Below are 10,669 nucleotides of genomic sequence, written 5' to 3'. Positions count from 1 at the left end.
TGCTCTTCTTTGTGTACTTGTTTAAAGATTTAAAAACAAATTATCAGGCATTCATGCAGACAATATTTGCTTTTCGAACTGGATAGATCCAGTGCTCTTAGCGCCATGCGAAATTAGCGAGTTAATACCAATGGTAAATATGGCACTAAAGCGGGGTGAACAAATATACTCGTAAGTGGAACCGCCAGTTGGCCTGCGATAAGATCTGATTTGCATTATTGGCGAAATTTTAGTAGCAGCAGTAGCGAAAGCTTATCTGTCGAGTGCGGAATGACTAAAGACTCTCAATTGAGCAATTGGTGTGTACATCGAGTGTAATTTTCGAGATGCTGATAAATCTGAGGGCAATGTACGAGTCGGATTCTGTAATTGTCCCAACTTGAGCAATTGCATCCGTTTGTATTCGCTATCTGTTGGAATGAGTGTCGCCCATCTCATTATATAAAATTGGTGGTCAATTTAGGATGATGCCTCATGCATTTTTCAGTCTCCATATTCAATTGTTCTAAGCATTTGCCGTGAACTTCCTAGGCTTTCCACAAATTCTATTTGGAGTTTTAAGTTCAGTGGCAACTAAGCGATTTTCGAAAGGTTAATAATATTTAGTGGTTTACTTTGACAGAGTAGAGTAGAATTTAAAAAGAAAAAACAATTCTTTAGTTCATACGAGCGTCATAAAATTTTTTGACAATAGAGGAAACTTAAGTTTGACATGCGGAAAGTGAATGGATAGTTTGGAATGAAACTTCCTAAAAGTTTGGAAAATAACAAGTGGAATAAAACTTTCAAAATCACTATGGGGAATCTTTTTGCATATACGAGTGTATCCGACAACGTTGACCCAACATCCAAAGCTAAAAGTCCTTGAGCTTTTAAGAATTGCGCCACGATTTAATTGATTTCTTCGCACATCGCCAGCCACCAAAGCATCACCGAAATGTGTTAATATTTAATTTAAGTTTACTTTATACTTCTGGGCGAGGAGACTACCCCCACACTTAGAGGTTTAGACGTTAATCGGATTGCTGCCCCGCAAAACTCCTTCCGCTATCTACCCACTTCAAAAACTTATGTTTATTTTGGCCCATGAGGGCGACTAATCGATAGAAATGTAAATATCTGAGCAAAATTTTTAGACTTTTATGAATAGAGTTCGAGATTAGCCAGCGGTAATTAATTTACATTTTAAAGGCCGAACGTTATTCAAATAGAACTATACTATATTTGTGAAAATATCCAATACGCATATGCCTTATGTATATTTTGGCCAGCAGCCAATTGAGCGACTTTTTAGGAAAATATGGTGGCAAAGATATTTAAACAAATGAATAATTTTTTTTTGAAATGTACAGAATCTGGAAAATTTGAAACTGCAACAGAAATGTTCTCAATCTCGACTGCAATGAAAAACAAAAACCAGACGGAACGCTAAACTCCAGTTCCTCGACTATCAGGTACCCTTTACTAAGCTAGTGGGAGTGCGCGAAAGAAATCAGCGAAAGATAATACAACAAAATTTAAATTGCACGCGGTAGAGTGGGTAGGCGTCTCTAGTATCTGAATGCTTTATGTGGAATTGTCTAGCTTTTATAGCTCCCTAGATCCCAACGCTTATACGGACATGGCCAGATCTACTCAGCTGGTAATCCTGATGAAGAATATATATTTTTTATGGGGCCGAAACCGATTCCCCATTCCACGCACATAGTTTACAACGAATCTAGGATACCCTTTTACAGTAAGAGGAACAAAAGCGAATTGCGTTTGCGGTGACTGTACTAAATGCGCGCAGAAATGCATTATCGGTGACTACCGAAATACAATTTTTTATTGATTTCTCTTCGCTTATTTGCCTTCTAGTTAAGGATCGTTAAGCAAATGTTCTTTCAGCTGTCAGTGTTACGCTTCGGGGTAGACTAATCGATAGCAGGGCCACAAGGAAATGTGGGATATGCCGTCGCAGTTGCAGGGCGAAAGTATTTGTTCAAAACCAATTGATTTATGAAGAATGCATCGGCGAGTGCACACGGCAGAGATCAAAATGAACAAAAGCCCCTCGAACCGGTTAAAGGCGATTATACAGAATGCAAACTTAGGACCACTAACTTGGCCGAAAAATAAAGTACTGCGCTTGACAGGCACAAAAACTGTCGTTAAATCCATATAATAACATACACCCTGGTTTCTGGAAATTCCGGCGTTGCAAAGCTTAAACTTCACCGTTTACGAGCCTAAAAACCATGTGTGGGCCATGTGGATTTCATTGGAAAACTTCCGGAAAAATTGTTAAGAGGTAATGTGGTTACGATTCGATTTATTTCGATATAATGGAATAAATTCGAAGGCGGATGTCTACAGGTGGTAAACAAACTGGTGATGACATATTTTATCATTGTTATCAGTTAACAGCTTGGAGAGATAAGAACACATATTTGCATTGCTTATTTTCAACGTTTGGTTTTAATACCTATTGCCATTATGCAGTCAAGTGTCAGGGGAAGTGGACATTGTTTATTTGCTGGCACGACTGACTTTGTTTTCAGCATCTGTGACTTTGAAATGCATTTTAGATGTCGTATTTGCCCAGCTGTACCTTTGTGGTATAGTTAAGAATGCCTTCCTGGTCATTGAAAAAATTAAGAAAATTGACAAATGTCAGATATAGTAGTTATAATTAACTTGGTGATGCTTTCTTCGACTAGCCCTACTTACGAATTTGGTTCATAATCAAAGATTAAGCCCCAAACGTACAAATTGAACTTATTTAACATGGCACAAGCATTTATTTATCAATAAAAAAAATTGGCAAAAGTAAATGAGTAGAAGTAGGAACTTGTAAAATGTATCCAAGGTATATAAAACTGAAGAGAATACAAAAGTGAAAAGTCGTTTTGAAGTGCACAAATTGTCGATGAGAATGAGAAGCTCATTCATTACCCGAGCCCCAGAAAATGTTTCATTTTCAGCAATATGCTTTTAAGTGGTAAGCTATAAGAACAAACAGATCCCTTAAAAAGCCTTGTAATAAAAATATTTCAATTAACTAACAAACATATATTATATTATCTATCGAAGGCCGACTTTGATGTTTATCTTAGAGATACCAAAAAGAAAGCACTGCAAAATATGATAAATTCCCGTACTTTGGACGTGCCCAAAATTCCCCTATATAAACGCACATAAGTAAACAAACCACCATTAATACTACGTCCTATACTTAAGTTTAAGTTGTTTTTGACCAAAAATACCTGACCAGTAAGTGAAAGAGCCCAGCTTAAGTGACCTTAGTTATTATCTACCATGAAAGCCGTTTCATAATCACTCACCGCACTGATAAAATATTTCACGCAGTTCGACTGGACGTAATTAAAAGCTCAAAAGTCGATTTTCTACATTTTTCGTTTAATTCCTAAATGGAACGGACTACTTGAGATATTTCTTAACTGTTTATAGGCATAAAAAAGGAACAATTGTTCGATGGTGGCCAAGGTCTAATGATTTAGTTGAAGTCTCATCATAAATCGAATCTTGTTGTTGTACGAGGGCATGTCACATTTTATCAGTATGATCTAAATGAGCTTTGGAAATCATAGTACTTACTGTTGTTACCAATATGCACTGGTCAGCAGGCAACACGTTTCAAAATCAAATCGTTAATTGAAATGGATTGGGTTCTAAACGATATAAATGTCTGTTTACCTAGGAATCAATTTTACTAGGAATTCATAGTTCTTTCCTGTTGCTCAGAGTTATTATAATTGCTAACATTTTTACAAGGCTACTGACCAGCACCTTCACAAATAAGGATTTATATGTACGAAACACGTTAGATAACAAATTGTATACTGTTTACATTTATTTTCATAGATAATTCGGTGTGAGCTCATATCTTAATTTATTGGCTGATAATTGATAATGAAATCAACTTGATTGACGATTTAATTCTGACAAATTTTTTTGACATGCCTTTGTGGCAAAATATGTGTACATACATACATTTAGATAGATATATATATAGTATATGTATATGTACATATATCTACATATTGGAGGAATTTATGTCTGCGCTATATACAGCCAATGTGAGTTTTTGGTTATACATATGTGCATGTCTGATTAAACGAAACGTGTTTCTTGAATCATCGAGTAAATTTCGTCTCTTAGCATATTTAACACAAACAATAATTTTGGAAATAATCAAAATCGTGATTCGTCTTTTCCCATGTTAATAAAACTGGTAGACTAAAGTAATTCAGTTTATTTTGTTCCAAATATAGCAAATTTTTTGGTTTAAGCTATAAATAAAACAGTACAAGTGTTACTATGAATAAATAAGAATCCGGCATAATATGATCTACATAGTAATACAGGAATTTTTAAATCTGATGAGTCAGTGGAAAGAATCGGGTTTGCGCGAAGCAAGATTCAGGGGCACATACATATGTACATGCTCGTATGTACATACATGTGTACATATGTTGCCATGCTGCTGCATGTTATCAGACCGCACTATGGGAAGTTTGAACACTTTTCTTGCCAAAATAATAACTCCAGAACGGAGAGAGATTTTAAGATATTTTTTTACACAAACACATATTTTATATGATACCAAAAATTGTGGGCGTGACACCGCCTTTTATATTTTTGTAGTTTGTAACTCCAGAACGGATTAAGATATTTAATTTATTTAATACAAACCACACTGGATAAAGCTCATGTTGCAGAATGAAAAAACGCTTTTCTTTAAAAGATATTCAAATACTTGTTTCAAGGGAATATTTGTGCGTGCAACAGCTGATTTCTTGTGGCGCCATCTATATTTATTTCTGGTATGCAAAACTAAACATTGGTCACTTATGAATGCATACATTTTATATTATCTTAATTGATCGACTTTCATAATATAAGTTTTGGCCAAAAAAGGGGGTAAATTTCCCATATTGGACTGGCGACATGTAGGCCAAGCCAGCAACAATTACAAATGTTTTCTATGTAGGCAAAAGACAATTGGGATTTCGGAATGCGGAGCGGGAGCGAATAAGTGGAGCAAGACGAATGGAGAAGTGAAAACAAGGAGAACGACTGAGCCGGCAAAAGACCAAAATAAACTCAAGTGCACTCTCTGTAGACGTCAGAAAATAAATAATAGAGGAAAAACGGTCTTGGAAACGTGAAAAATATAGAAGATGGTCTATAAATATACGAGGAATACAGCGCAAACATCTGTATAACCTGCAAATATTTATCTTGCGTCCAAGTACGTAGTATCTGCATTAGGAAAATGTATCTTTAAGATATTTTTCTAGTAATGTTTAGGAAAATAAAATCCACATCAGGATTAATGTATACTATATTGACTAGCACTTGTTAATATATTTCAATGGTACAAATTTTTGGATTAAGATTGGTTTTCAGTGTAGATTTAACATCATTACGCACGTTTTTCTTCTTTCTTCGTATTCCTTTTCCGCAACAAATCAGCCGGCAGCTGTTATTTCCTTTCCACTGGTTTTCTCACGCTCTCCTCTTCCTCCTCTTTCTCACCCACTCTCGGGCCGCTTCCGATTTTGTTTTGATTCACACTGCAGACGTGTGCAATAAATAATGCTTTCTAATTCATGCCCGTCTAACTGCACAACAAGCATTAATATTTATTGACTGAAGAGGGCGTAGATACATACGTATGCACACTACGAGACTAAAAACACACAACCTCAAAAGTAAGGAAAAAACACGGCTTGCTTCGGTTCGATTTACATATTTAAATTGTTTCCCGAAACGTATCCGAATGTTCCCTAATAAAGTCTAGTGGAAAATCGAATTTTGCGACCGAGCCGGAAAAATGAAAACAGCTGCGCGCTCAACAGTCGAGTACTGAATGCGAGAATTGGTGGAAAATATATTCGAAAAATATCGGCCTGATAACAGAGGTGCTCCAGCTGTTAGCGTGGGTCTGTAAGCCGGATTAACAGCTGTTAGGCAAAACATAGGAAGAGTACATAAATGCAAATAAAACCAAAAAGTTCTGCCAACTAAAATATCTAGTAACTATCCCTTAGTCTTCAAGAGTCGAAAGAACAATGCGTTGCCCAAAACTGTATTTATTAACCTATATTACATATGTTATTACTTAAATAAATATATCCCGGAATGTTGTGGTTTGAGACCAATGAAATAAAAAGGTAAATGAAATGAACATAAGAGGGCTTAAAATGAAAATTCTTTTATCTTCGTGATAGAAAATATATTTTTCTATGCCCCTCAACCAGCGAACCCAATAAAACCATGGCAAATGTACATACATATGTACATATGCACATAGTATGCTTTTCTGTCTCAAAATAAAAACGCCTATCACAACCCCAGCTGAAATTCAAAAGGACATCGTTGGCAATTGCCTAGCGTTGTGACCACTGTTGTGCAGTTAATTGGAATGAATAATTGCTGCTAAAAGTGAAGTTGACCACAAAGGGCAGGAAAACCGACTTCTCTGCAATGGAAATTGATTTTTTTTGGCGGCACAACATGGCTGCGGGCCGGACCTGTGTGCAGGGATAACAACACGATTGTAATTCCTTGATATTTGCAAAGGGCATGGAGCAAGTAAGTGAGAGCAGCACTTTCGATGCGAGCATTTCAATAACGTGGCATTTCAATAATATCGATCCACAGTTGGCCGCTGATGGCGTGGGTGCAGCTCTATTATCTTGGTCTGAAAACACGAAACACAGACTGCGGCGTCCCATTATCCTTGTACTTGAACGACTGCAGCTAAGTGCACGTAATGAAATCCAAAGGCTGGGGTTCGGTTCATTTGGCGAAACTGCGACGTCTGCTGCCTTGATTGGATGTTTCTAACGACGATTTTATGGACCAAAAGAGAACATTGCTACACTGTGAAAACACTGGCACGATGGCAATTGTACAGAGAAACTTAGTTTACAAGTTAAGGGATTAATGGGAAAAGTTAAAACTTGATATTTGCTTTCGTAGAGGGCTTACCCTGTGATTTGTTTACAATCGAACAATTTTCTTTTTATTTCCTATATTAATGCTAGTGGTTTTGAGAGCTCAAAATCGTTAAATAATTTATTCCGATATATAATTTAATATTTAGCAGAATATTCTTTTACGGTGGTAAATATTCTTGATAATAACTTGTAACTGTGGTGGTTTCTGCAACTATATATAACCAAAGATACTAGAATTATTCTAGTGTCTTTGATATAACCCAACTGAAAAACTTTTGCCTTGAAAATATATATGTACATACATATGTACCTATGTACATATACCATATATGTGCGCAAAAGTTCCTTTTTTGGGTTACAAGCTTCTGACTGATTTAAAAATACCCTCAGCAAGGATAGAAAAAACACACTAAGTATCCACTTCGCTAGACAAGTGGACAATAGTTATGGATTTGGCGCAAAAAATAAGAGCCAAAACCCCAATAATGTGAACTAGATTAAAATTTATTTGTCTGGGGACAAATCACTTGTATAAAAATAAATTGAACAATATTTGATAGAATAAATCTTGGCTGATAGTTATAGCATATTTTTAATACACGCCTTACGTGAAAGTTGGCGTTTCTTAGGAATGCTTAATATTCAATGTACATTTGACTTTTTTTAAATGTTGCTAAAATTAAGATTAATTTGCACGTCAATTCTTTATCTAAAGATGTACTGCAATAAAAATGGGAGAGAAAAAGAAGTACATATCCAAAAAGCTGACAGTCCTTTCTTGTCTATTGATGTCTTTGTCCGCATGACGGAACAACAACAAGGACAATAACAAAGTGCTTGCGGTGCCTTCTGCATTATATAAAACTCCCACACTCTCGCTCGCTACAAAGACACCCACCGAAAATACAGGAATTGTTGCCTGCTTTTGAGAGCCGAATGCAGATGTTATTGTTTTTGTTATTGTTAAGAGTTGCAGCGGCAGCTGTGACGTAAAAATGGCGTCGGCATGGACAATTTGTTTTTGTTTAGCATAGGCACCGTTACATGCGCACAGGGGAGCACCAAAAACATATGTTTGCCGATTTTCTTGGAGGGCGCGTGGGAGAGAGTAACGGTAACTCGGAGAGAACGATACTTTTTTTCTGCACCTGATGACAGAATGTTTTTTTCGCAGGACTTGCTGCTTTTGGTAAAGTCAAATTGTGAGGCATAGAGAGCCGAAAAGTCGGTAAATGTAATACAAAACTCGCGTTCCGTTATTATGCAATTCGCATATCATTTGACAAAGCGCCACAATCGAACGCCAGCTAATTATTATGTAAGAGAGGAAGAAACTTACCGTTATTTGGCTAGACACGCCTAAATGGATTTGCAATCGTAATAATTCTTATCAAGGATTTTCACTAGCTTCTTGGGGTTTTTCCGTTCCGACATTTTAACTTTGAATTCAAGCATTAGGGGTTTCATTTTCCATTTAGCATTAAGCTGAAAGCACTAGCACACTCAGCCGGGAATCAACTTTATGTTAATTTTTCTTCTTTTTTGCATGGGAGAGAGGGAGGCGACGGTAGAGACAGCGGCGCTTACAGCGAACGCTTTAGCACGTTGGAATTTTGCATTAAATTCGCCGTTTTCATGTAAACGGCAAACAACTTGATGTGATTCTTGTGGAAACTGGTGTACTTGCTGCTGAAGAACCGCCGATGGCACATTTTCACTGCCGATTCGATGGACACGCGCTGATGACTGAATTTTCCTCGCGACGCTACTCAAGATTTTCCAGCCCCCGCAGGACATCCGCCAGGGATGGCAGTTGCTCCGATTGTTTTCCGATATACCGGCTATTGGTTCGCAAAATGAACCAGTCTTACACGGAACAAAATATTTTACAAACAGAATTTACATTGAGCTCCCAGAAGGCCATGTACTGAAAAATCAAGATTCATAGATTCAAGATCTTATGCGGCTTAGAGGCTATCAGACATCGAATAAATCGTAGCATAATCCAGGCCATCATTAAAACAATCAAAAGCTTTTTGTTCAATAACAAACAAGGTTAATTTTATTCAATGTCATTCAAAACTAACAGTTCCCAAGCCAAAACTGTCCCAAAAACCGATCTAACCTTTTGCGCGCATTGTCCTAGTCAAGCGGTCAAACGAAATCAAGTGACTCAACGATTAAGTACCCGAGCCTGGGACGGCAGTGGTCAACGAGAAGAACACAAAAGAATTGCTTATCAAATATGGAAATTGCAGGGCGTTAGAGAGCTTTGCATCCTGGGAATAAGGGAACCAAACTCTATGGAGTGCGTAATGTACGAACTAAACGATAAATATATAATTAAGTCTTTTATCAAAATCACAAAATCACAAAGCAGGAAACCAACGCAGGCCGAAAGCGTTGAGTGAGCAACGGATGGGGATCACAGCTTGCAGAGGCAGAACAGCAGTGGTATAAAGGCCCCGATGGCGATGAAAACTGGTAGCAAGATCGATGAGTCGTCCATGGAGTACGGATTCGGTTGGCGGGGGCCACTGTAAGACCGCTTTGTGTCAGATTGCTGCGACGGCTGATCGCTGCCCAGCTTGTCGACATTCTGCTCGGAAAGCTCCTCTTCAAACTCTTCGTCGTCCAGGTCCTCGTCATCCTCATCAATGTCGTCCCGCTGGTTGCGCACCACCCTCTCTGCCTGCTGACCTTTTTTCTGTTCCGCGTTCAGCTTACCCTCCGGCTTCATCCTCTCAGTCGCCTCGGTGCCATGCATCCGCGGCACCTGGGAGATATCTCCCTTGAGCAAGGCGAATGCATTGATTTTGGGATTATCCAATGCCCCCTTTATAAAGTCCAGCCGGAGGCGTCCATTTCGCACATCGGACACCTCGCCCTCATAGTTCAATCGTCCATTGTTGATCTTGAAGTACACGATCTCGTCGTGTGCCGAGCCCCTACCCACCTGGTTGTAGATGTCCAGCTGGCGGACAACCGTGTGTTTGCGGTTTAGGAGCACATCGAAAACCTTCTTCTGCGGCGCATCGAAGTATACCTCGCAGAACTTCATTATCAAGGCGTAATCTCCATCGCCATCGCTTGGTAAATCGTACCCAAATGTAGTGGTGTGATACCGCTCGGTCCTGTAGAGCACCTCGTCAGGTTCCTGTACCCTGCCTATCATCAGCAGGTGTTTGCCGTAGTCCGAAGCTATTCCAACTCCTTTGAGAGGATCCGCATCGTATTGGACCCCGTTCAGATCGGTGTGCTCATCCCCGCCAGCGTTGACCGCGTATATAACTTTCAGAGGTTGCGCGGCTGCGGACGTACCGATAAGGACGAGCACTAGGAGCAACGACATCCAGGTCCTTTGGTCTATTGCCCGCAAGTAGTTCCGGAAAATCCCCGTTTTGGATGCTACGTTGCACATGTCAGCAGTTTTTGTTGTTGTTCTTGTGCGCCGGAGTTCGCCTTGCTGCATTTCCCTTGCTTCGCGAATCCTCTTTTCTGGCCGCCTTATTTTCCGGTATTGAATCCTCGGCGAATTCCGTCGCCTAGCTGTTACTGACAGGTTTTCGGGGCCGGAATAAATCCATTTACAAATTTATTTCTATACAGCGCAGCCTTCTCGCATGTACCAGAGAACTAGAGAACCAGTTCGTTGGAACCAGTATTTTTGAAGCAGCGGTATTTTTCTAAATGATTTT

The 10,669-nt window shown here is 38.8% G+C and overlaps 2 protein-coding genes across 2 annotated transcripts; both read right to left on the bottom strand.

Annotated features, from left to right (window-relative positions):
* Nucleotides 1-8,527: 8,527 nt before the first annotated feature.
* LOC116803567 lies at nt 8,528-8,717 on the bottom strand. Its single transcript, XM_032727411.1, has one exon. It carries the CDS (start codon nt 8,681-8,683, stop codon nt 8,555-8,557), a length of 129 nt encoding a protein of 42 aa, XP_032583302.1. The 5' UTR covers nt 8,684-8,717; the 3' UTR covers nt 8,528-8,554.
* A 425-nt stretch (nt 8,718-9,142) lies between these two features.
* On the bottom strand, nt 9,143-10,616 carry LOC6618239 (malectin-A). Its single transcript, XM_002042478.2, has one exon. It carries the CDS (start codon nt 10,441-10,443, stop codon nt 9,397-9,399), a length of 1,047 nt encoding a protein of 348 aa, XP_002042514.2. The 5' UTR covers nt 10,444-10,616; the 3' UTR covers nt 9,143-9,396.
* Between the last annotated feature and the right edge of the window lie 53 nt (nt 10,617-10,669).

This window comes from Drosophila sechellia, chromosome 2L (assembly GCF_004382195.2).
Source record: "Drosophila sechellia strain sech25 chromosome 2L, ASM438219v1, whole genome shotgun sequence".
Classification (NCBI taxonomy): domain Eukaryota; kingdom Metazoa; phylum Arthropoda; class Insecta; order Diptera; family Drosophilidae; genus Drosophila; species Drosophila sechellia.
The sequence above is the reverse complement of the archived record's forward strand: the minus strand, read 5'-3'. Positions and strand labels throughout refer to the sequence as shown.

What these genes read in the sequence shown, in the direction of transcription:
- LOC116803567 (XM_032727411.1), bottom strand. Translation starts at nt 8,683, where the DNA reads ATGTGCCATCGGCGGTTCTTCAGCAGCAAGTACACCAGTTTCCACAAG.
- LOC6618239 (XM_002042478.2), bottom strand. Translation starts at nt 10,443, where the DNA reads ATGCAGCAAGGCGAACTCCGGCGCACAAGAACAACAACAAAAACTGCT.